The sequence below is a fragment of the Tasmannia lanceolata genome, unplaced genomic scaffold, assembly GCF_043159265.1.
Source record: "Tasmannia lanceolata isolate RefF3 unplaced genomic scaffold, GAP_Taslan_0.1 ptg000006l, whole genome shotgun sequence".
NCBI classification, from domain to species: Eukaryota; Viridiplantae; Streptophyta; class Magnoliopsida; order Canellales; family Winteraceae; genus Tasmannia; species Tasmannia lanceolata.
Window position 1 is genome coordinate 48,472,198 of NW_027518683.1, and position 26,771 is coordinate 48,498,968.

The 26,771-nt window shown below is 39.2% G+C and overlaps 1 protein-coding gene across 3 annotated transcripts; it reads right to left on the reverse strand.

Annotated features, from left to right (window-relative positions):
* Positions 1–839: 839 nt before the first annotated feature.
* On the reverse strand, positions 840–26,366 carry LOC143880430 (uncharacterized). 3 transcript variants are annotated; one of them, XM_077383434.1, is made up of 8 exons: positions 26,298–26,366; positions 25,922–25,974; positions 25,141–25,574; positions 23,699–23,890; positions 23,374–23,613; positions 7,280–7,497; positions 2,289–2,543; positions 840–1,295 (listed from the first exon to the last, which is right to left on the reverse strand). In XM_077383434.1, exons 3-8 carry the CDS (start codon positions 25,562–25,564, stop codon positions 1,029–1,031), a joined length of 1,596 nt encoding a protein of 531 aa, XP_077239549.1. In that variant the 5' UTR covers positions 25,565–25,574; positions 25,922–25,974; positions 26,298–26,366; the 3' UTR covers positions 840–1,028. The 3 variants fall into 3 exon arrangements, with proteins under 3 accessions (XP_077239549.1, XP_077239548.1, XP_077239550.1); XM_077383433.1 differs by having other exon boundaries at positions 26,086–26,363; XM_077383435.1 differs by lacking the exon at positions 26,298–26,366 and adding an exon at positions 26,234–26,252.
* Positions 26,367–26,771: the final 405 nt, after the last annotated feature.

Consider the following 26,771-nt stretch of genomic DNA (forward strand, 5'->3'; position numbering starts at 1 on the left):
TTACACCTCTAATTAGCCTTTAAATGCCAAAATGAGAGGTGCCATTATCAAACAAGGGGTGCAGATATCATCTCCAACATGTATTTCTCTTGGTACTCTTATTTGTTTGGGCCCTGCTTGTCCTCATATAGGAAGGAACAAGCACCCAATTTTATCAGTAATCAAAAGGGAACCCATATCGTTTCCTGGGTCCCACCATGCCATTTCAAAAGACCCTACCATTCTTCCACTAAGAAGTAGGGTATGACCCCATGACCTTTCTGACTTGAGAAGGGATGCCCTTTACCACTCGGCCAGGACTCTGAATTCAGAAGTTGATTCTATGGAATGGAAGAAATCAGGGCAGAAGCCTTTCAGGCTCTGTTCACTTGTTTTCCCGGGAAAGTCAAAGAAAATGTTTCCCGGAAATCTGACGTGGCATTAGGAAAAGAAATCCAGGGAATCTGTGCAGGAAAAAGTTTCTCTAGACTGTTCACTTGAGTTGGAAAAGGTTTCCAGGGAAACCGCTTGCCCTTCTTTTTGCACTAGTTTTCCAGGGAAACAAAATCCGTGTGTTTTTGGTCGGAAATGAAATCCGTAAAGGGTGGGAAAATGGGCTTTTCCATGTCATAGTTTGCTTTTTTGCAAATATTTCACATGTGTAATTCTATTTTCCCTGGAAAGCAAGCGAACACCAGAATTCTGTCTTATCAAGGTTCTTGTCAGGGAAAAAATAAGCTGTTTTCCAGAGATTTGCTTTCCAGGGAACACAAGTGAACAGAGCCTAAAGGTCAAGAAGAGAAGAACTCGCTGCTTAAAGACAGAAACAATGCACTCGGAATGGGATGATCATTTTGAGAGAAACGAAAAAGAACACATCAATGCTTGCCATTTTTATGAGTTTTTAACCTCCAACTGAAGGCATGAACCCTCTCACAGTTCCCCTTAATACCGAAAAATGGAATTGGAAAAATCGTGTAGGACTTTTTCCTCTGTGGTATATACATACTTCTTCCCCAACAAGCAGTTAAGAAATCCGAGAATTATGTTCAGTCTTGCGCGCCATCGGTAAGAGGCGTCTCTTGGAGTTCAGTCTCTTGGAGTTCAGCTTGAGATGGTGTTTGATCCTCCTCAGTTACATTGAGAGGACCTTGAGGTGTGCCCAAAAGTGTAGAGAATATGTGTCTATGGCAATCATCACAGAAATAAAAGTAAGAGAAGTGACCCTCACCAGGGAGGCTATGCACCGCTGCTCCGGCCACAACCCGGCGCACAAAGTCACTCATTGATAACGGCACCACCCGATCATCTGTACCCTGTTCAGTATTTCAATTTTCATAAACTGCAAATTATAGCTAAACAGTCTTGTTTTAAAATTTTAACGACAGTAGCATTATGGCTAAGAAATGTTGCTTTGAGTTTAAGATAACAAGAAGTGGACATGCATTAGATTGTTTCAACTTTCAACATGTCTGTCCAAATCAAAACCTTTTTTTTTTTTTGAAAAAAAAGGTAAATCAAAACTGAACCACAAAGTAAAAAACTTGAGTTTTTTCAAAATTAAAGAATCAGTATTTCCATCTGAGATTGCAAAGGATAAATGCAAAATTCTTTGTTATGATCCTAAAAGATGGGCAATTGAGGGTGTTGGTTTAGGGAATCTGGATAGCTGAAATTATTAATGGAGGATGCTGTCACCAGACACTCCAAACAGACGATTAAATATCCAAAGGCATTTTTTTAAACACAAAAGGTTGACTACTTTGTATCTGTAGGCCTTGATCGAGGTGATGGAATCTCACTGGTGGTGGCCCACCAAATTTACGGCTCCAATCACATCACACACATGTACCACTTGTATAGTGAACCTGACATGGATGCTAAAATCTAATGTGCTCAAAAGGTGATATCAGTTTATGATGAGGTTGGCACCGTGGTCTGACAAGGAGTGGAAAGTTCCATTTAAGTAAATGTCATAATATACTCAAAATGCTTAATTGGGAAATAAAGTAAACCCCAAAGACTATCAAAGAAGCGAGTAGTTTGTTTTTAAGTTCGAAACAAGAAATCTGTGCACTAATATGTTCTGAATTATACCAGCAGAAATGCAATCAGAACTCTATGAAAGATAGAATCTTCACCAAGATGTTTCATTCCTACGAGGGAAGGAGACATTTTCATACTTCAAAAAAAGTATGTTCTGTTTTTTTGGGCCAAATTTTAATCACTGGTATTATGAGGTTCACTTTACCAACAATATTTAAAGCAGCCCTAAGAAATGCAAACAAAAAAGAAAGCAGAATACAGACCTGCCAGATGTGTATGGGTCCAAGGAAGCCTTCGCGCTCCAGGTCAGCGTGGCCATACATGTATTTGAGCCAATGAAGGAGGCCTTTTCCCTGGGGCTTCGTCTGCACCTGAAGGTCGGCTAGGCTGAAACCCCAGTTTGAAACCTGTAACACTGCTTCTTCCACAAATGGTTTCGGGTTTCCTTGCCGAACTGATTCCTCCACATCCCTTTCCCAAAATTCATTAAAAAGTGGGTCCTTAATCAAAGCTCTGTCCTGAATATAAAAAAAGTTTACAATAAAAAATAAAAAAAAAGACCAAAGCTTTTTTATCAATACCAGGTCACCATAATGTACTTGCAAAAAAGGATATAAGTACAAGAAATAGTCATGTTCTTACAGGCAGCAGATAAGAAGAGGATTTCTTTATAACAATTGCAGCTCTTCAGCAGTAATCGCCAAGAAGTCAATGTAATACGTACCTTATTGACATCCAAGAAGGATGGGAGTAGGAGGATGTGCATACAGGCGAGGTATTAATAAAATTACTATTAAGTATCAATTTTTTATTCTGAAACTTGATGGTTCAACATGATGGCAGTGAAAACCTAATTCTCAAAAATTGATTTGAGAAGTGGTTATCACCAGATTTGTATACGACCTAGAGATGAATGGAAGATGACGCTCAAGAGAAAAGGCAGGCTTTATGAATGGTAAGTCATGCCGGTTGGATTCACCAATGCACGAAGTCCCTTCATGACAGTCATGACTCAGGTATTATGACCATTCATTAGTAGACTCGTTTTCTTTTATTTTGATTATATCCTAATATATAGTCGATCACATGAAGAAACATAGATCATCTTTAACAATGGGAGTACTTCAAAGTGAGAAAATTCATATTAACTCGAAGAGATGTACTTTCAATAGTGTGGTATTTCTGGGTTTTGTAGCATAAATACAAGGGACTGAGGCTGACGCTGAGAAAGTAAAGGCTATTCTTGATTGGCCGGTCACCTCTAACATTCATGAAGCAAGTTTTTCATGAATTGGCTACATTTTATCGAAAATTTTGACATAATAATGATCTCAATTAAAGCATGCATGTTTAAGAGGACCAAAGCTGCAACCAAGGCATTCGAGGAGACCAAGGTCAAGATGAAAGAAACTCCAGTTTTGCAACTGTCAGACTTAACATATCCGAAGTTGCATGTGATTGCTTCACATGTCGGAATCGGGGGATTTTTAAGTTAGAAAGACATATAGTAGCCTACCTTAGAGACAACTTGAATGATGTGAAGAAACAATATTCTACATGTAACTTAGAACTTTACGTAGTTCAAGATTTAAAGAAATAACGTCATTATTTGATTCGACATGAGTTTGTGCTTTATTAAGATCACGACGCCCTTAAATATATGAAATCTAGAAGTTGAATGCGAGACATGCTAGGTGGCATGTGCATTTGCAGGACTTTTGTCATGAAGCCTCGTGCCAGAGTTGAGAATAAGGCAGCCGATCCTCGAGCCGGAAAACTCATTTATTGGCATTATGTCTGTCTCTGTTGTTGGTTTTGAAGAGATTAAGCAAGATTATGTTGGTGATGAAGACTTTGGGCAGATCTATGATGAAGTGACATGTGGAATAGTTGATGCACACAAGAGGTATGTCGTATACAATGCTTACTTGTTCCTTGTATCTCGTTAATGTTTACCAAAAACTTCACTACGAGATTATGTTGTCTAGGAATTACATTATGGAGGTCTTGGAGCACAATTTGGTCGAGATAAGATGATTTCTCTTTTTGAAGATCCTGTTTTTTTGGCCGCGTTTGAAGCAGTGCATGGGGAAGATGATACAACAATGGTAGGTTTGTCAATTAGCGAAGGGGCAAGGAATACAAGTCTTTAAATGTCATTGCCTCTTCCAGAAGCCTTCAAAAGATCTAAGCATGGACTTTGTCCTAGGACTTTTGAAGACCTTGAGAGGCTTGGATTCTATCTTTGTGGTAGTAGATATATTTTCAAAAAATGGCAAATTTCATGCCTTGAAAGAAAACAAGAAACTGGAATATTTAAGTGCATATCATGCTCAGACATATTGGATAGAAAGAAGTTGTGAATCGTAGTTAGGAAATCGGTTGTCATGTCTAGTTGACGAGTGGCTTTCTACTTGGGATCAAATCCTTCCAAATGCGGAGTTCTTCTATAACAGCTCATTTAATCGAACTACAGGAAGCTCACCATTTGAGATTGTGTCTAAAACTAATCCTTGATGGCCTATTGACTTAATTCCAACACTGGTTTCTTCTTGGGCAAGTGAAGAAGATGATGGATTTGCACAACAATTCGAGCTATTCACGAAGATGTTTGTTGAAAGATGGCATTGAGCAGTGAGAAATATAAAGAAGATCCAAACATACACAAAGTTTTCCAAAATTCATGTTGGACATAGGGTTATGGTTAGACTAGAGCTAGTGTGATTTCCTAAGGGTAAATATAAGAAGATCCACTCTAGAAAAGTGGGTCCATACAAAGTAATCGAGAGGGTATCCTCTAATGCTTGTTCCTAGAGTTAGACCTGAGTTGAATATCACCTCGTGAAGCGTCTCTTTTATCCTCTTGGAGATCCAAAAGAGAAGCTATGATTTAGCAGACACTTAGCATTTATCGCCGACATAAGTATCCTATCTTGTTCAACACGACACGTGTGTCTACACTCCTTTGGACACTTTTAAAGGTACTGCTAGTATTATTAGACTTAATGTGGGTGTCTGGACATGTTTTTCTACCGCATCAAATGTGACATTCTGTTTTATTATTGATTATTGTGTTTGGGGAAAAGTGTTTGTGATCTAGAGCTTATATGAGCTTATATGAACTAGAGCTCACAAACATAGGGGGGGCACATTGTTTCGATGATCCAAAGCATTCATTTGATAGGCCCTCATATAAATAGGGTGTGCCCAAAAAATCAGCTCCATGGGATCATCCTAACCCTTCCAACTGCGGAGGCAAAATATGGACAAATTTGTGAAGGTTTATACACGTCCATTTTTACCTCCACAAATCGTAGGGCTGGGATGATCCTATGGAGCTGATTTTTCGGGCCCACCCTATCTATATGAGGGCCTATCAAATGAATGCTTTGGATCATCCAAACAATGTGCCCACCCCCCCCCCCCCCCCCCCCATGTTTGTGAGCTCTAGCTCATATAAGCTTATATGAGCTCAAGCTCACAAACACTTTTCCCGTCTGTGTTTACCTCTTTTATTATTAACTCTTCTTTTATTATAAGCTCTTCTTTTAGTTCTTCTTTAACTAATATTTGCTATTATATCCCCTCCCATAAACCTAAAACCCTAAACCATTACTATATCCATTGCATCATATTGGTCTCCCTTTCTCGTTCTATATTGGAGACAGACGAGAACTAGATTAAATTGATTAATTCGTTATTATTTGATTATCTCATATTTTTTTTAGATTATAGTTGATTAACTCTAAGATTTATTAGTTTGTTAAATGAATACCATATACCATATATTATTACAAATTATGACAGTAATCAGTAATTTTATAAGTATGGACGTGTCAACATTTCTAGATTTTTAGATGTTGCCATGTCAGACAACTTGTATCTGTGTCGAAACTCGACACATGAATCCTTATCTACAAATTATTATTATATATACTTTATATTTTAGCCATATCCCCATTTCTAAATTGTAGGGGTTTGCTGTGTCGACACACGACACTCGTGTCCATGTCCAAAAATCATAGAAGAGAAGCTTTTTCCGAGAAGAAGAAATCACATTCTCAATAGATATTATCCTATAGGAGATTCAAAAGAGAAGCTTCATTCGGGAAGTAATAGACTACAGAGTCACTGTCACAAGGACTCTAAAAATAGACAAGTTATCAAAATGACTCAAGGGAGTTCTTCCTACAAGAAGATTCCTTTAAAAAACAGAGTAAATAATAGTTAATATGGCTGAAAAGAGATTTACTCCATGGGAATTCTCTTACAACGATTAAAAAAGAAAAGGTTGATAAGATTCTTTCCAACTCAAAAGGAGCCCCTCACCTCAAAGGATCTTTTTACAAATTGAGTTTGTAACAGATATATTAACTATTAACAATTTCTGGTTATATTTAGTTGGGGAAACCCTAAATGAATAACTAGAGGCGTTTTCTTCCTTTGAGAAATATAATTAACATCCATTAGAGTCAGAAGTGCAAGTCCCTACTATTTTAATAAAACCTCTTCTTGCGAGAGAAAATTTTGATCTCAAAGTGTTTTATATGGGTAATTTTCATTCATGCAAAAAATTTGTTGCAAACACTTGGCAATGTTGTGAAAAGGGCATGGGTTCCAGCCTTTGATGTGAGAAGTCTACAATATTGATCCATCTAAGAATGATATCAGTGCCTCTATTTTGTGTTTCCTTTAAAAAGCACCATAAAAATAGGGTTTTCTAGCAGCAAAACCATTGACCCTTACAAGAAATAATCAAATCAGATGAATCACTATAAGTTTACCATTAGTGACCAAATATTTGAACAAAAGTCTCCATCAAGAATAAGAAACACATAATGCAACCACAACATTCACAGGCCAAAGACATTATCTCGTAACATGCCCAGATCAATGTTGCACCAAGTAAAACAAAACGTATTGCAGCAAAGGGCATATTAGTTCGAGGAATCCCCTTTCCAACATCTAATAACAATTCAAGAAAAAAACATGTAATTAATTCAAATAAACTTTTATAAACTCATTGCACTGGTAGTTTGCTTAGTAATAGCTTTTGTAGACGAACCTGATATACAATAGGAAAACATAAGACACCATCAAAGATCTAATATTAGGACACTTCTTTTGAGAAGAAGAATGTCTTTCAAGCATTTAGGAAAAACAGATCCAATGGAATAAAGTGGAATGCTCTAATTTATCCATTGCGGGCAAATAGGTAGCTAGGACTAACGATATATCTAAAAAATGAACTCACCTTCTTTCCCAATGACAATGACAACCACTTATCAATCTGGCCATGCTTTCCAGACAGGAAGCTCCGTCGATAGAAGTAAGGAAGAAAGGAAGGAAACCTCCGGGCTAAAAAGTACATCAGTTTCCTTCTTGACGACCACTTCTTCCAGGTCTTATATTTCTCTTCCTTGGTCATTGTTGAATCATATGGATTACTCATTGGAGCAAACATGGCAGCACCTGGAAGTTTAGATGCAAATGGATCAGAAAAGATGACAAATTATAATAAGATACACTAATGGAAACACAGTTTAGTCTTGAGAGTCGCCATCCATTAGAGTGAATGGCAAACATGTTGTAACGTTTCTAACAAAAGAGAAATACCCATATCTTTTTATATATTAATCATTATGTCCAACAGTGTGTCATTTCTAATTTTCATGCACTAAATCTCCCTATATTTCAAAGTTCAACCAATAAATCCAAATCCTCAGATGGAAAACTAAAAAGATAATCTAGCTGGCAGTATTAGTTACAAACAAAGAGATCTTCCGCTAACGTGCCAAATTTCAATATAGAAAACACTGCTATCTTTCCATTAGCTATTTGTCCATGAATGCACAACCACAAGTCTTATTCATTTCCATAATGGCAAGAATATCAGTAGTGATAAATGAAATGACTTGTGCAACGAGTTGGTAAAAATAGATAATATTAGTATGAACACTAGAGAATTTGCATATATAATGTCAAAAACAAAGATACTCTATCATTATGTTAAATATGAAGATTGAACACCTGAGATCAGTGTTATAAACTTGTTTCATTACCATCAGGGATAAAGGTCGACTTTGAAAACAAATGACAAATTCAGAAACTTGATGTGGGGCTGTGGTAAACTGAATTCTGGGGACTGTTGTCATTGGGTTGGGGACTGTTACGATTGGATTTGGGCTATGATGAACTGACTTATCGTGATCGGTTACATAGGGGGTGATTTATAATGACTGATGGAGTGAGAAGGGGTCTGGACTGATGTGAAGATTGGGAGGTGTTGGGACTTTTTGTTGGGGGGGCTGTTATGTGTGGAGGTATAAGATTTAGACTGTTCTGAGGATTATGAAACATCAGGAAACGGGGCTGGTTTTATGGGTTTTCTGGGACTTGTAGGGCAGTTGGGGTGATCGATGGGATGGGTGAATTGGGTTTTCGAAGTTGGTAGAAATTTTAAGGACCAGGTATAGAGGCATGGCACTAAGAGAAAATGAGACTTATCACTTATGACTATTTCTTGAACAACAAACACAGGTTATGGTGAGAGAAATCAAGATAATAAATCAAAGAAGAAAGGGGAAGAAGAAGACCTAGAATCACTACAAAGTTCCTACAAATCATAACTAGGCTTGATGCATCACACTCCAAAGTTTGCAAGGCCTGAAACCATCTGAAAATTTCATTCAATATTCTATATCGACCAAGTGGATGTGGACTATTAGAATTCCAATCCTGCTACCTCGAAAACATAAAAAACCACTTATAACTTGCCACTTGGCCAAAGAACTGGCGTGGACTCTAAATGGACTAAAACATGGACTCTTATTTACTTGAGCAATAGACTCTGAATCACTTAAGACTTAAAGATATACTCCATGTAGCAGTAGGACTCTAATAAGAAAAAGAATACTTTAAACTTTCGTAATAATTGATGGGCCCACTTTGTTGAGGCATTCACTTAAGTGACAAGAAATCTTATAACAACAAAGTTTAAAGTACTCCCTATACTTAAAAAGGACTTAAAATAACACACAAAACTAAAAAGAAACTCATTACACCAGTGATGGGGCAAATATTCCTAGTTAAGTCCTTGATTCTTGTGAACGATGGTCCTCATCATTCTCCCCTCATATCATGGCTCAAGCATGAAAAATAGGGAAGTTCACTGTTCCTTTTCCAAATCCGAAGAAGTAATTGATTGAGCCCATAACAGATGATCCAAGTTCTATAGTTACTTCTTCGGGATGTTCAACTCGTGCATCCCAGTAGGAAAACCACTATACATATATTCTTTCCTCATTGCCTGCTTTCTCCCTAGCTTCAAAAGAAGGAAAAACCAAGTTCATTGTTTCTTGGGCTTTGCCTTGGTACATTGAACACCAACTAAACCACAAAGCCATTTGAATCAATTGGCTTGAAGGCTTCTAGAGTGAGGAAAGGCTCTATTTCTAGGACACTTCATGTCCATCCGCCAGGGAAACAAACGACATAACTTGATCCATAAACCCCTAAACACATGGAAAGAAGCGCCATAGGAAAAAACCGGAGGTCCCCCCTTCACTTTTGCTATACTCAATTATGCAAGTGGGCAGTTCAAGGATTATGAAAAAAAATGACTGGCCTGCTGAGAAGGAAATTCATTTTGCAATTAAAGGAGCAGAAAAATTCAATAATAAATGGACTGAAGATAGATATGTCCCTATGAGTGACTAAGCAGATCTTTTCTTATATGTTTGGGCCACGTCTGTTTCTACTCTGAAAAGGAAGGTTTGGATCTTTCAATCTTTTGTCAAGAGGGATGTGACATATGTTAGGTCCATATGATACCACAACTTTTAGTGTGATAATTTTGGCATTAGGAAAGGACCCTGGGATGAAGGATTGGTTTTTATGATTTTTTTTTTGAATATGGCATAATTATATATAAAAAAAAGAACCGAGATGGTCCTAAAGAGATACAAAGAGGAAAGAAAAGGAAATACAATAAGTCAAGGAGGAAGGTAATCAAACCACTCTAAACCTGTTCTAAGAACACCTCCCCTAGCTAGAGAATCTGCTTCAGCATTGGCAGTTCTCCTTACATGTTCAAACACAATAGAAGACCCCTGAACCAGGTCCTCAATCTCCTCGAAAAAAGGCAAAAATCTCCAAGGAGGGATCGCCACACCCGAAAGCCAGCGAATTACATTTAAGGAATCTCCTTCCACTGTGATTTTATCAAAAACCTAGCTATCCAAATACTTGATCCCACTATGAACAGCTCTTACCTCTGCTTCATTTGAGTCCGCTACTCCGATAGGCCCCGAGTAAGCCCAAAGAACTTCCCCCTTGTCATTTCTACATAAACCCCCAATTCCTGCTTCTCCATGATTACCAAGAGACGAACCATCGAAGTTAAGCTTCATTAGCCCATCTGAAGGAGGATGTCAAGATTGGATGATTTTCTCTTTGCTGAACCCTTCCTTGCAAATGGTCGTGCCCATCCTTCCCAAATGTCAAAAGCTGAAACAAAACGAAACAAAGGGAGGCTCCTAGCCCAGGATATTACGGCAGCTGTCAGCTTTACATAAATCCAATAAGGTGACCTAGCCTCTCCTTCAAAAACTCGCGCATTCCTCTCTTTCCACAAGAACCACCAGGTAGCCACAAGGCACATCTTCCAGAGAGTCCTAGCTTTCTTTCTCCAAGGATTCCACTCCCGGCTCCTAATGAAGTCAGTCATAGTTTTGGATGAACCCAACAAAACGAGCAAAAATGAGACCCCAAATGTCTCTTGCTACCTTGCAATGGATGCAAAGGTGATCAATTGTTTCGCCATCAGATAAGCAGAGAGGACAGTGATCCACCAGCCACATTCTACGCTTCCTCAAAAAGTCCATTGTCTGAATACGTCCATTGCTAACAGACCACCCGAAGAAAGCAACTCTCGGCGGACAAAAGAACTTCCATATTGAGGAAGAAAGAGGCTCCGCTTCACTAAAAATCATGTGATGGTAAAAGGTTTTAACTGAAAAGAAGCCAGAAGGGCACCAAGTCCATACTCGGGTATCTGCTCCCGTTTTCTTGATATAGCAAGCTTCTATCAGAGACAAGAATCCTTGAAGATAATTTAATTCTCTATCAAAAAAGGCTCTTCTAAACTTGGGAGTCCAAACCACTTTCGCGTTCACTCTTTCGAAGCAATCCTTGACCCATGCCCCTTTCTGAGAAGACACCAAAAATAACTCTGGAAAAAGCTCCTTGAGAGGCACAGCCGAGCATTAAGGATCCAGCCAAAAACGAATCATATCCCCCACATAGACCTTGAAACGAATGCCTTTCGTAAAAAGAACCTCCACCTTCGAAATATCCCTCCACACCGATACACCTTTGAATTTGTAATTGTCAGCAGAGCACCAGTTTCCTTTCGTAAACCCATACTTACTTCCAATAACTCTAACCCACAAAGAAGACTGTTCTTCGCCAAACCTCCATAGCCACTTTCCCAACAGAGCATTCTTAAAACCTTTTACCCTCCTAAGACCCAATCCTCCATTTTTTATAGGGAGACACACCGCACTCCATTTAACCAAAGGAATCCCTTTTGAAGTACTCGATCCTCCCCACAAAAATCTTCTCTGGATTTGCTCAATTCTCTGAGCTACACTCACAGGACATTTAAAAAGAGAAAGAAAATATATCGGAATATTTGATAAAACTACCTTTATAAGAACCAGCCTACCGTGTTTGGATACCAAATTGCGCTTCCAGGTGTCCAATCTCCGCTCAATTCTGTGAATAATGGGGATCCATAAATTTTTGTCCGGTCTTCCCACTCCTACCGGAAGGCCTAGATAAGAGGCAGGTAGAAAATCTAAGGCACAACCTAGGATACCTGCAAAGGAGGAAGCTTCACACTCGGAAACATTGATCGCATACAGCCTAGATTTCGCAAAATTAGATCTTTGGCCCGAGACCATCTCATAATACCTTAAGATTGCTTTAAGATTTAAAATCTGGGAAACAACCGGAGAGCAAAACAGGAGAGTGTCGTCCGCAAATTGAAGAATCGATACTTCTACCCTATTGTTGCCTATTAGAAACCCTTCAAAGAGACCCAACTCACTTCCTTTCTTCATCAATCTGCAAAGGGATTCTGCTACAATCACAAAAAGAAAAGGAGACAATGGGTCCCCCTGCCTCAAACCTCTAGTCGATTTGAAAAATCCTTTAGCAGAGCCGTTGATCAGAACAGAGAACCAAGCGGATGCCAAACAATTTCTGATCCACCATCTCCATCGATCACCAAGCCCATTCGACCCATCAGATAATCTAAAGCTCCCCAAGTCCACCCTGTCATAGGCCTTCTCCATATCGAGCTTGCAAAGAATCCCTCCTTCCCCATTCCTTCTGTAATAATCGATAGCTTCATTAGTAATCAATGAGCAATCAATAATCTGTCTGTTACTTATGAAAGCGCTTTGACAGTCCGAAATAATCGATGGTAAAACCACTTTGAGGCGATCCGCCAAAACCTTAGCAAGAACTTTGTACAGGCTACCCACCAAACTAATCGGACGAAAATCCGAAACTTTTGACGCCCCTTCTATCTTTGGAATTAGGGAAATAAAAGTAGCGCCTGTGCCTTTGTCGAGAACTACTCCCTAAAAAAATTCATGAAAAAATTTTAGTAAGTCAGTTTTAACAGCTTCCCAACATAGTTGAAAAAAGGCCAGACAAAACCCATCTGGTCCAGCAGCTTTATCTTTCGCTAAAGAGAACAATGCTTTCATAATTTCCTCCTCAAAGAAAGGAATTTCCAGCCTAGCAGACTCCTCCAAGCTTAAGCTGTCAAACGGAATCTCTTGAGGAATTGGACGAAGCATCCCATCAGTTGAGTACAAAGACTTGAAAAAATCAAGAATTTCCACAATAATCTTCTCCTTGTCCGTCAGACCCCCTCCACCACTAAAGATTCAATTCTATTTCTTCTCCTTCGGGCGCTAGCCATGGCATGGAAGTAGGCTGTGTTTTTGTCGCCCTCAGACAACCACTTGACTCTGGATTTTTTACGCCAAGAAATTTCTTCATGCAGCAGCGGCCCTTTATGTTCTTGGCTTAGCCTTCCTCGTTCCTCATAGTCTTCTTCCGACGACAATCCACACTCTTTTAGGGCATTTAGCTCCAGCATTCTTCCTCCAGTATCTCTTCCTGCCATGGTCAAGCTCTTTCTTCTCCTTAGCCCACTTTTTTTTATTTTGACTTAAGGAATCTTAATTGTTTGCCAATAATTACATCAGCTGGTCTTCAAAGTCACATTCAGACCACCACCTTACTAATCTTTCCTCCATAAGGTTATCTTCCAACCATGCTAACCAAATCTAAAAGGAGCCGGACCCCATGACTCCATTTTAGGATCTAAGAGAATAGGGTAATGATCAGAAACTGAATGAGCTAGAGCTTTCTGATAGACCTCCGGAATTATTGCCAACCAGTCTCCCGAAAGTAAGAATCTGTCGAGCCTGCTCCTGTTCGATCCTCTGGCCCAAGTGAAAGATGCACCGCCCAACGGCAGATCCACCAACTCATTGATCGCAATGAAGTCAGAAAAATCCCTCATACCTGAATTGACTCGCTGGCACACCAACCTATCCCCTATTTCTAAAATTTCATTGAAATCTCCCTCGATGCACCATGGGTAAGAGCAGAGATCTCTCATCTTTGCCAATTCCTCCCAAAAAAGACTCTTGTCAGCTAATAATGTAGGACCGTAGACTCCAGAGAATAACCAAATTGTCATTCGTCTTCCGGAGAGAGAAAAAACTCCACACCATACACCCTTAATGACCCATTTAACCTTGTCCCAAGCCACCAGAATGCCCCCCGAAGTAGGGCTGGCAATTTCACCCTGAAAAGCGGGGAACCGCCCCGCCCCGCCCCGCTTGGGGAGGGGATTCCCCGATTTCAGTGGGGAAGGGGAAGGGGATTTTAAAAATTCCCCGGTGCGGGGAAGGGGATGGAGTTGGCCCCGCCCCGCCCCGCATTAATGCCATTTTTTTCTTGTATTTTTTTAAGTGTTTTTTTTTTTTTGTTGGGAAAACTACTAGAAACCCCTTGGATCAAAACATATCTACAAGATTCTCCCAAAATTTTCATAATTTCCATTAGTACAGTTTTGTCCCTGACATAGCTTTTTATGTTTTCTTTTACCCATAATCCATTGGGCATTGTCCCTCATTATATTAGTATATTACCCTTAGAAATCCCTAAAATCTCTCCCTCAAACCATCACTCTAAGGCAACATTAAATTCTTTGAAAATCTCCCTCCCCCAAATAAAGGCAACATCTCTCTGATGAGTGATGAGAATTTATATGGTGTGCGCTCGTATAGTCCATTATTTTTCAAAAAGTAATGTATGGGCTACGCCATAGGATGATCCAAACCGTCCATTTGATAGGCTACAATTTAAAAGTACTTTACAGGCCACACCATAAATCATCCAAACCATCCATTTGATGGGCCACAAAGTAAATAGATTGCGGCCCAAAAATCATTTCCATAGGATGATTGCAACCCTCCGATCTATAGAAGGTACCATATTATGCAATTCCTCTATAGATCAGAGGGTTGGGATTATCCTATGGAAATGATTTTTGGGCCACAACCTATTTACATTGTGGCCCATCAAATGGACAGTTTGGATCATCCTACAATGTGCCCATCAAGTGGAAGGTTTGGATCATCCTATGCCTATGGTAGTATGGTGTGCCCATCAAATGGAAGGTTTGGATCTTCCTATGGTGTGGCACGTACAGTACTTTTTGGCAAGTGGGATTGGGAATTAGGGATCTGCTAGGGACTAGTGATCAATTAAATGAATCTGAGAGCAACCACCTTTGTCCCCAGGTTAATAAAATGAATAAGACAAAATCTTAGCCTATGTGGGTTGTGTGGCTGCTCTCACATGCAACAGCCAAGCCGCAACATGCCTGAAGTGATTGTCCCTAGCAAATCTTTAGTTTTAAACCTAACATTTAACAAAGTAAAGTGATTGTCCCCGAAGGATGCGGGGCGGGGAAGGGGAGGGGATGGGGATTAGATATTCCCCGTGGGGAGGGGAGGGGGATTCCCCACCATCCCCGCAGTGGGGAGGGGAAGGGGAGGGGGAAAATTCCCCGCAGAGGGGAAGGAGTAGGGGACCCCAACATCCGGCCCCGACCCGCCCCGTTGCCAGCCCTACCCCGAAGCTCCTTTAGAAGCTAAGAAAGCAAAATCCCACTCATTTTTTAACCCCATGCTTCTCATGTCTATTCTACTAATGTGCGCCAACTTGGTTTCCTGAAGGCACACAACTTCAGGCCTCCAAATTTTAAGCAATTCTTTAATTTGGATTCTTTTCTCCTGGGAACCCAAACCATTAATATTCCAAGATAAGATCTTCATTAAAAGCCTTAAACAGAGGTAATCTTCCCCGCCCTAACACCGAAGGCTCTCCCTTTTTTCTTTGTGCTAGGGCCCTTACCGAGCGACCCTGAATCATAATTGATATTAGATTTTAATCTTAACAGCTCTCTTTCCTTCCTTTTCAAATTTGCTTCAGAATGGGTATTTGAACTTGTAACACCCCCAGCCTCCCTGAGCTCAGCCTCCTTGATACTAGATCTGTACTCCTCTTCAGGTCCCGTAAAAACTAAGCCCAGTTTATTACTAATTTGCAAGGTGTGATCAACCATCAGATCAACAACATCCTTATGAGAGCCAGAGCGAAATCCTTACTAGAAATCGAAGAGGATGCTCCCTATCGCAGCCAGAGAAACAATTCACCAGCCCTCCAAGACCACTGTAATCAATCAACACCTTGTTGTAACCCAAAAAGCAAAGAAGGAATGAACTTCAAACAGGAAGAATAAAATTTGAAATCCTGATCTCGCATCTTTTCTCCACCAGACTACTCCCCATCGCTCCTTCCCCCTCAAGCGCCTCTTCTATCTCAAAGTTCAATCTGGTTCAAAAAAGACCTGCTAGAATTATGTCATGAAAACACCTCTGAGCCATGGATCCCTTCAAGGAAGAAGAAGGAGAACCATATGAAAAATCCTCCCCACATACTGCAAGCTGCAAATAATCTGCTGGAGATCCATAGGTTCAATCCCGGATTCTATCGTGAATAAAAGACTGGGAAGGGCTCGAACCTTTTTCTAAGGCAAAAGGAGAGAGAATATCAGGCCCACTTGCACACTCCGGATGAGACCATGCCCAAGGCCCATCGAAAGCGACCGAAGAAAAAGAGGCCCTAGGCTCCTCTGGGCTTCTAGGGCCCACAGATGAAATATCTAGAGGGCCTACTGATGAAATATCTACGCTTCCAGGAATATCTAGAGGGCCCATTAATGACAACTCAAATCCCGTGCCTCGAGATGCATCCCGACTAGTCGTTGGGGATAAGGCAGAGATAATATCGTAAAAGCTGTTTACCAGAAGAGTGGGCCCCTCCCCTGAAGAGACGTCACTGACAGGACCACACACACTCCGCCATCTGTAGCCTTTTGGGGAACCGGATTTTTGAATTTCAAAACTTCCGCCAGCTGTAGCACCACTATCCTACGCCCCATGCAGCGCACGATAGTCTTGATCCCTAATGTCCGCCGGTTCCACCTCCCCTACCTCCCTTTCGGTGATCTCCGGCTCAACCGTCGAGGGAGTTGCTTCTTGAATGGCATTGAATACTTCCATATCCACATTAAATGGATTTTCACCTGCTTCATCTGCATAAACCCCTTCAATATCAGATAGAAAGGAGACCCACCTCTCTTCATTCCTACCCAATCTTTCAGCCCCAGAAATTTCAAAGTCTTTTATAGCGATCTCTTCTTCTTCATCTCTTTCTCTTGAAGCTAGAATCCACCTGAGAGCCCCATCAATAGAACTTTGAATAGAGAGCTCTTTACCAGGAATACCATCGGACAAAATCAGCATTCTCCCCGCCTCATAACCATTCCCCGCGAAGCAAGACGAGTCTACCTCCATCACCTTACCTATTTTTCCCCCTATTCGACGAAAGTTGTCTGCGCACCAAGCTTCGGGCGGAACTCCTTCTATCTTCCACCAATATGGATTCCCTTCCTGAGGAAATTTTGCATCCCACAACAAAAGTTCTTCAAAAGGAGAATTAACAGCAAGGTTCCAATTCCTAATTAATTGAAATCTGTTAATGCCCGAGGGAATGGAGATTTGAATTTCCAACTTTGCAATTTTATAAACCACTACCTCTACCCCAAACTACTATTTCGAGAAAGCCATGCCTCCATCGCCTCCAAATCTCCGGCCCATCCCTCCCTCATCTTCCCCACAAGCCTAGATCTGCATTGCTAATAGACTTCAAAGGAACCACTTCGATACTGAATGTTATACCTTCCGAAGTAGCAGGAAGGATTTTCTCCACTCTAGATCTCCCTACATCAACCTCTATTGGAATAGAACTAGGCACCATTCTCTCCATCCCTTCTGTTTGTACTGGGTAATTGAAATCCAAACTCGACCAAAACTTGTTGCATTTCCAGCATCTGACCCTCTTTCTGAAGTTTCTAAAAGCACATTTACAACACCTCCAGTCTCCCAGAGCCCCATCCTTTTTTCTTCTGGAAACACTTCCAACTCTTCTCCCAGATTTGCTTTTCACTGGAAACCAATCCGCTCAGCATCTCTTTGGGTCCTATTTCCCATCCCAAAATCAGATACAGGGCCAAGCGGTATCATATTGGCTCCTGTAGCAACAGAGTTTCCTCCTTCTGCAAGACTCCTCCGTTCCCCTAGAGGAGTCAAGTTGGCCCCACTAGCCCACCGAGGTCGAACACCCACTGCTCCTCTTACACCAACTGAAGCCCCTAGAGGGACTCTATTGGCTCCACTCATAGAGAACAAGCCACACAAAACACTCCTCGTATCAGAAAAATGTGCAGGTCGCTAGACAGGATTAATCCACCAGAATCCGATTCCGATACCCACGATGACACAGAGACGGAAAATGACACCAAAGAAGAAACAGAAGATACGGAAGTAGAAGAAACAGAGGAGGAATACGATGAGCCCTACGTGTACAACGTAGAAACCTCTACATCAGATTGGAAGAAATTTTAGGGACAGGGGATAGTAGGATTAGGATTAAGAGAAATGAGGACTTATGACAATTTCTTGGATTCGTGGATAGATCAAGAACAGGATCAAGAAAGGCCGAAAGGGATCAAGGTGGGCTGTCGGTTAGGTAAACCTAGGTAAATAGGTTGGTAAAGAAAGGTGGGGGCAAGGATGGCGATAGGCTGGGTTGTAGGTGATGGTGTGCTCAATTCATGAACTAAAAACATACATTAGGAGCAGAGGAATCAAGAACTGAAATAAAGTAAATCCACCAAAGAAGAAAGGAGGAGAAGATCTAGAATCACTCTAAGATTTCTAGGAATCACATTCACGACTAGTCTTGAAGTATCACACTCAAAAGTTTGCAAGGGCTGAAGCCATCTAAAATTTCATTTAATATTCTATACCAAAAAGGGGGCAAAGGCTTTACATATAGAATTTTCCAAGCCCATTGACCAAGTGGTTGTGGACTATTAGAATTCTATTCCTATTACCTCTAAAACATAAAAAACACTTATAACATGCCACATAGAAAAATGACAGACATGGTCTCTAAACTGACTAAAACATGGGCTCTTTAATAACAAGGACTCTTATATAACTTTACATGGACTCTTAAGGCTTGGACTCTTGAAGCAAAGTTCACAACAGTACTCTGATAAGAAAAAAAAAGTACTAAAATTTTGTAATACTTGATGGTTCCCACTTTTATGAAATATTCACTCAAGTGGCGAGTGATTTTATAACAAAAATACTAAAGTACCTCCTATAACTTTAAAACGACTTAAATAACACTCTAAAACTAAATAGAAGATTCTTAACACCAATGATGGCCCCATTTCCTAGTCAAGTCCTTCAAGGATGGTCCCCCTGCCAAGTACTGGGCCTTTTTAAATAAAGCCCACTACCAAAATTCATTAAACTTTAGTACACAGTATTTTAATTTGCTAACTGATGGGGATAAACATTTGAGAAAGAAGAAAAAAAATCTAAAAAAGGAGATTAAAAGGAAACGTTTATAGTGGGACCCAATAGGGGTGCCCTAGGGTTTTGTTTTATTCGCGGGGGTATAGTTGTCAAGTTACGGTTTTATTTTAAACATAATTGGGAGGGATTTTAGCAATTCAAGTAAGTTATTATTATCCGAATAGTACAAAAAGAATTGGAGGTGTTAGTTGTTACTTTCTATTAGGAACCTTTGGGTGTTATTTTCAATTAGGAAGCTTTGGGTGTTATTTTCAATTAGGAAACTTGAAATTTACAAGTCCAATTCCTAATTGATTACTTTTGTTATTTTAGCTAGATAAAAAGGTTGCTTTGGATTGCAAATATATACTATGTTAGATCAATACTTTTTTGAGCTTTGCATTCCCAATCATTTTCTTGGGTGGATTCATGGGGCTTTTTCTTCTACATGGATTCGTAGAGATCAAACGTGGATTCCTTCGCTAATCCTAACTCCCTATTTTCCTCTTTTTTTTGTATTCTTTTGTTTTGGTTTGGACCTATGTAGTATTTTTCTATTTTATATCTGAAAATAAGGAATGCACATCAAACGTGAATTCCTCCGCTAATCCTAACTCCCTCTTTTCCTTTTTCTTTTTTTTTTGTATTCTTTTGTTTTGGTTTGGACCTATGTAGTATTTTATATCTGAAAATAAGGAATGCACATCTTAGTCTATGTGCATATAATACCCCTTTTTAATTTGCTTATCTTAGATAGTTTATAGGTTCCATGTGCATTGGCCTTAATGGCACTAGCAATATGAAAATATGTACCACAAAGATACCAATAGAAAGGTCAACCTGATTCAACGATGCATGTGAACAAGATCCGGTTTGTAAAAGACTGATTTTAATTTGAAATTTTGAAGAACGCCACAATGTTTCCATTTATCGGTCAATCACATCATTATCCACTTTGAATTTCTCCCGACCCAACTACAAACTTATTGAGTTTGAATGAATGCATCTAATCTGAATTCGGTTTTCCATCTTATTAGTGTGTTTTTTACTACTACTATTAATAGTACTCACTATTTCTCCATAAGTCAATAACCTTCAGTGTTCCTAAAACCAATTACCTCGTCCTTTCGTTTCCTTAAGTTCTATGTACACTTCTTATTTATTTCCCAATAGTTATAGCATTTCCTACAAGCACCTGAATCCTGTAACTTATTTTGAGGGCCTTCTTCTAAGGCTTTTGATAGTCCTCTACAAGTTCTCCTACATCATGAAGACTTCATTACAAAACCAACAGCAGCATTTACTTGTATCAAAAGATGAATGCAAAATGATAGCAATACTCATTAGAAGATTCCAATTCTTCTCATCCAATAAAAATATTATCCTAGATGCCATATAGAATCAAGGAGACATGATAGGTTTTTTAAATTAAAAAGAAAAAAGAAAAAGTAATCTACTTGCAATTTGCATGAGTTCAAATAGGTTTCGGGAAAACAAAATAATTGGGGAACATCTAAGATGCCATGGAGAATCAAGGACTATGATTTTTATGGAAGAATGGCATATGTTCAAAGGAGTGAAACTCTATTCCTATTTTGGTGAAAACTTAGAGCTTTTGTTTCTAGAGAAGTGTGTCCCTTTTCTAGTTTTGTGGTGGGACTCCATCGAGAATCTATCTAGAGTTCTAGACTGGTGAGATGCTCTTCTAGTTGGGATTTAACTCGAGCTATGATGCAAGGCTGCATTATCTCTAAATAACAGATGAACCATTGTTCAAGGCTACGTGGAAGATAGATTAGATTTCTCCCACTCAACAAGGTTGAGTTCTTTCCAAGAGATGGGGTACGATGGGGGAACCATCCAAGATGCCATGTAGAATCAAGGAGTTAAGAATATGACATCACTGATGTTAAAAGAATATTATTTAGTTTTTAGAGTGTTATTAAGTCTTTTTAAGTCATAGGGGAGTAACAGAGTCTTTTCCCATCAAAACCACATAAGTTCTTTGAGCTATGAGCATTTTAAATAGGTTCCACACGTGTGCTACGGAAATTTTAAGCAGGAAGAGAGTCTTTAAGTCATGAGAGGGTATTTTAGTCCAAAAGTACTAGAATTTTGTTTAGGATTTCAAAACTTTGTAGATTATTTTCTTTTACTTATAGATATTTAGCCTTATGGCACTTTTCTTTTATGGAACGCATGGATGGTTTTTTTTTTTTTTTGAATGGTTGGAATGAATGGATGATTGAATAAAGATTTAAAAGCTTCCTCCCTTGTGTGGATGTGATGTATGCTCTTCAGGGTGTGAAGCCTAAGGTTCTTTTCGTATGATGCCTCGGGATTGCTACAATGATTCTAACATAACTTCTTCTTCGCTTTGAAACCTCTTGGTGTGATGCCCTAGATCTCTTTGCAGTGATTGCAACCAAACTATCTTGATCTCCTTTCGTGTGATGCCCTAAGAAACCCACTCGTGTGATGCATTTGGTTCCATTGGTGTCAAGGTTTTAAATTTCGGTTTCGGTGTCGGTTTCGGTCACCACCGAAACCGAAACGTTTCAGTTTCGAGCCGAAATTTCAGCCGAAATCATATAAAAACATGACTATGATTTCGTTTTTAATTTTAATTTTGACCGAAATTTCGGCGATTTCAGTGGAATTTTTGGCTATTTCGGTGAATATTTCATAAATTTCGGTGGGAATTATAACATTTCACTGGATTTTTTTTAAATTTCGGTGGAAATTTTGTAAAAAAAGGCTAAAAACGAAATTTCGGGATACGACTTAATATAAATTTCGTTTCAGTCGCTGCCGAAACCGAAATATTTGAGCCGAAACGTTTCGTTTCAGCCGAAATTGAAAACCATGGTTGGTGTGACTCAAGTAACTATTCTTTCCATTTGATCTATCTAAGGTATTAGTTCTGCTTTTTATTCAATTCTCTTTATCTTCGATTTCGATCCTTGGTTTTTTCTTTTCTTCCCGACCAATTTCATTAGATCTAAATATTTCTTGTTATGATCAATTTCTTCCTTTCACAGCCCTACGAATCATTTAAGATCAATTTCCAACCCTACAAGCAACTCAATTCCTGAATTTCTGTTTCTTTCTTATTGATAACCATGCACAAGACTTTTTACTGTTCTGAGAATTTCATATATGATTTGGATTGTTAGATCTATTTGACAATTCATGACTGCTTCCAAATTGCTAGAAGTGACCATATTAACCTCAACCAGTTCAGATTCAGCCATATTGTAAAGCCTAGCACAATTGAACCAAGTTTTTTGCCCAAATCCCCGACTACGACTCGTTGTCATCTAGGTTTAGATCATCCAATTTTCGATTATAAAAATCCTTTCCATTGTTGGTCCTACATCACAAAACCCAGAGAGAGAGAGAGAGAGAGAGAGACTAACAACTCAGACACAATCCTTGGTAGTACTTGCATACCAAATGAGAAATGAACAAAACTTTTTTACCAGCTTAGAATAGTTATTCTTCTTGTAAAAAAAGTATGGACAAAGTCATTCCTCAAAAGGAAGATATTTCTGAAATTCTACAGAAATTTCAGGGATACTAGATCGTCTATGGAAATGAAATTATGATTTAAAATAATTAGACGTGTCTAGATTATTCTAAGCAAAAAACTTACAAGGTAATTTCTTATCAATTCTTACTCATTTTCCGCCTCTTGTTCTTCCAAATCGTCAGTCAATTTATATGACCATCGAAGAACTTTTATGTTGATTTCCTTTATTCCAATGGGTATTTTTAATAGTTTGATCATTTTGATCAGTTTTAACTTTTGACTGCATCAAATAGAAATTTCATCCGAAAAAAAGAAGCCAGCGAAAAGAGGGAGATGAAAAGAGTCAAGGCAAGGAACTACTAATTGTGGGCCCCATTAGCCCTATTAATGCCCCTCACATAAGTTTAAGGGCACTTTCTCATCGGATCAAAAGCACCCTTATGAATAGGGCTCTTACTGTAGAAAACACAAACCTTGATGTCGCTGTGGTGAGTGAATCAACTCAACATAGAGCCTTTTAAGAGAGAATAATGGGAGAAAGGTTTAGCCATGTTTGAGTAATGTGCTGTGCTTGGTCTTCACGATGGGATTGATCACAAAAATCTCTCTTTCTAGCCCTCTTCCCTCTCCCCTTATTATCTCATAAAAGAAGCTGGCTATCTATTGACAGCTGACAGGTAACAGAAATAATGGGTTTTTTTTCTGTTACCGTGAGAAAAGAAAATATACCCGCAAGTCTATCAGGAATGTATCTGACTGCAGCCAATGCGTGCATGCCTCCGCCTGAGTAGCTTACCACCCAGAACTTGTCCTTAACACCCACGACATTTGCTATGTATGACATATCCAACGCTGACGACTTAAGGTCCCTGTCCGGATGAGGATCACTTTCGCCAAACCCAGGAAGATCAAATGTCAACAAATGAACACCAAACTCCTCCAACAATGATGATTTAATGCCAGGTATTCCTGCTTAAAAATATTCAAAGTCCAGTATGTAAAAGAAATCACCCCACACTTTATTAAGTGAATACAACACAACCATTTTTTTTACCTGCAAGTCTGGAGGAAAGAAAAGAATGAGGAACAATCAGGGAGAATCTAGCCATGTCAACTGGAACACCTTGCTCCTGATATGCCAAGTGTCTTCCATCTGGAAGTTGGATACGGCTAGCACTGGGAGGATGCATTTGCACTTTCTTTGGAAGTGGCACTGAACTTTTGGGATCATTATTTACATTCAGCACTGCACATCTTTACACAAGTCAGAAAAATGTAAACCAAAAAAAGAAATCAAAAGCTTGTGTTCAAACCTACACGATATATGCAATGGGAAATTTTAGTATTCCAAAACCCTTGTGGGTGGTGAACACGTTATTGATTAAAGCAATGAACAAGAATGCATGACCTTACAGACCAGCAAAAGAAAAGGGATAACAATTCACATGACGGCAGAGATTGGCCAATGCATAAATCATGTCTATAGACTCTATATGGTCCTCTAGCTAGAGTCCATTGCCTTGTCGGGCTCAGACAAAGTGTGATGGAAAGATAGTTCAAAGCCAACCACTAAGTCTAATATCTCATCAATCCTGTTAGTTAGCTAATGAGGACTAGGAGTTCTCTCAACCCATTCAATTTTACATTTATAAAACATCCCCATATAAAAGAACCATGAGTATCATTGTCACATAGATGATAATGGTTCTCAAAGAAAATGAGTCATCACAAAAGAAGATAGTGTGGATCACAAACAATGACGATGAACACCTCCCAGAATCCCAGATGATCACATAAATATCTTCCCACTTTTTATGTCAGTCTATTAAAATCCCTTTTCGAAAAGAAAAAAAAAATGACAGGAAACATAAAAATGGAAATAATAAACCCTATGAAATCCGATGAATTGAAATTCAAAGACTTCTGGAAGGTATATTTCAATCCTACAATGAGTATTTTGGTGGTATTCAAACATTTGCTATACTATGTGATCAAAGTAAGATCACCCAGACACAAATGAGTTGGAATGTTTAGTTTAATATCTTTCATGTACTGCTGCATTATTCGAATTCTCCTATGCATACTCAACTTAAAGCAGCCGGAGGTTCTTCAGATCCTTATTCTTGTCTGATAAGATCCAAATAGCATACCAAAGGGCCAAATCATGCCAGGCCACTTACCATTACTTGAATCAAATGCTGGTAAAAGTATTTACCTATGCAGACTGGGCTCACATTCACAATGACTGAAGCTCTACAATCAAATATTATATTTTCTTGCATAACAAAGCATGAAGAAACAGACGATAAAATTTTGAAAAAAGGAATTGAGATGAACTTGAAGAAAGCAAATTTGATATGGTTAGAAAATTGCACACAACAAATCGATGAACCCCAAGGCAAATCGCATGAAGTAGTGGATCCACAACAAAATATAGTACACTTTAATATAATTGCCCTAACTTTTCTTTGACAAATCAATCAAGAAACACCATACCTGCCAAAGCAAGGAAGAAAACAAAGAGCACGATGGGCCAAGCATATACCGGATCCCGATCCTCTGGCAAATACTCATTCAAGAAACTCAACCTACTAGAAAGCACCTTACAAGGCGGGCCTAGTTTCCTCACAATGAAAGAATCCTCATTTCCAAGACTCTGCATCACAATATCCCTACAACCTCTTCCCAATTCCAAAAGCATCTCACCAGATGCCTTGAGAAACCCTTTCATCTGATCTTTAAAACTCTCATCTGCTTCAACAATATCAACACCTCCAAATCCCTCATTAAAAACATCTGATTTATTCTCCTCCACCCCTTCCACCACTCCGATTCCATCTTCAGTATACCTAATCCCCGTATCTTCAACTATACTAGCAAGCTCCTCTCTCCAAGATCTAGATCCTTTAACCTCCGACATTCAGATCCAACTAAAACCAAAACAAACAAAAAAATTATTACAAACTCAGCTGATCAATCTCGCATTCAGCACGCGTACAATTGACAAAAAAAAAAAAAAAACTACACGACCTAGAGCCTGTAACTTCCATCCAACACTCCAATCCAATTCAAAGAGGAAGAAAAACCGTTTTAAATAGAACTCAAAGAAGGAAAAACAAAAAACTGTTTAAAATGCAGCCGATCAATCTTGATTTCAGCAAAAACTAACAAAATCCTCCACTTTCTAGATCCTATAACACTCAACATTCCGATCCAATCAAAGTCAAAGCAATTAAAAAAAAAACTCAATAAAGGAAAAAAATTGAGCAAAACTCACCCGATCAATCTCGCTCTCAGCATAAATTGACAAAATCCTTCACGACTTAGATCCTGTAACATCCGACATTCTAATTATCAAAAGCCAAAACGAAGAGAGAAAAAAACCTAATCTTGCTTTGCGCAGCTAAGAAATTCACAAAACCCTAGGCAAACAGAACGAACTCAAAACTCCATTAGCGTATTCTATAAGCTGACTCTCCATCTCCTAATAACAGAAATCCTAACCGACAATTTAATGTGATGGAACGGACGAGATCTCTTTAAAAGGTAAAAAGATTAAAAAAGGCTAAAAAGGCGAATCATCTGTCACTTTTATTCTGAAAGAAATGCAGATACGAAAATCTTTGCTGAGAACTGATAAAAAATGAAAGTACTTTAGCCGCCATTAATAGCTTTTTTTGGAGCTCCGTTTTTTTTTTTTTTAGCTTTTTTGAAGGTTAGGTGTTGGTGATAGAAGGAAAACTACCAAAACCAGTTGTCGGATTGAGATATAAGATCGACGGTTTAAAATCTTCCACGTGGATCAACCGCTCTGTCACGCAATTAACTGCCGTCTACCGGTTACGCAGCAGGTGGTGGTAATTTGGTAACGGACGTTACCGACTTTTGCCGGTTGGTTTGTACGATATGATTTCTTTTTCGTCTACATGGAGTGATTTGCGGAAGAGAGAGAGAGAGAGAGACGCATGTGAGAGTAGAATGTTTTTGGGTAAATGCGAACGTGACGGTGGCTGTTACGCACGTTTTGTAACGGTCACTCTCTGGACGTGCTTGTGCCACGTATACGTAATCTACACCGTTGATTTTTCTTAGTACTTTATATTTTTCATGGGATTATCCGTTTGTCA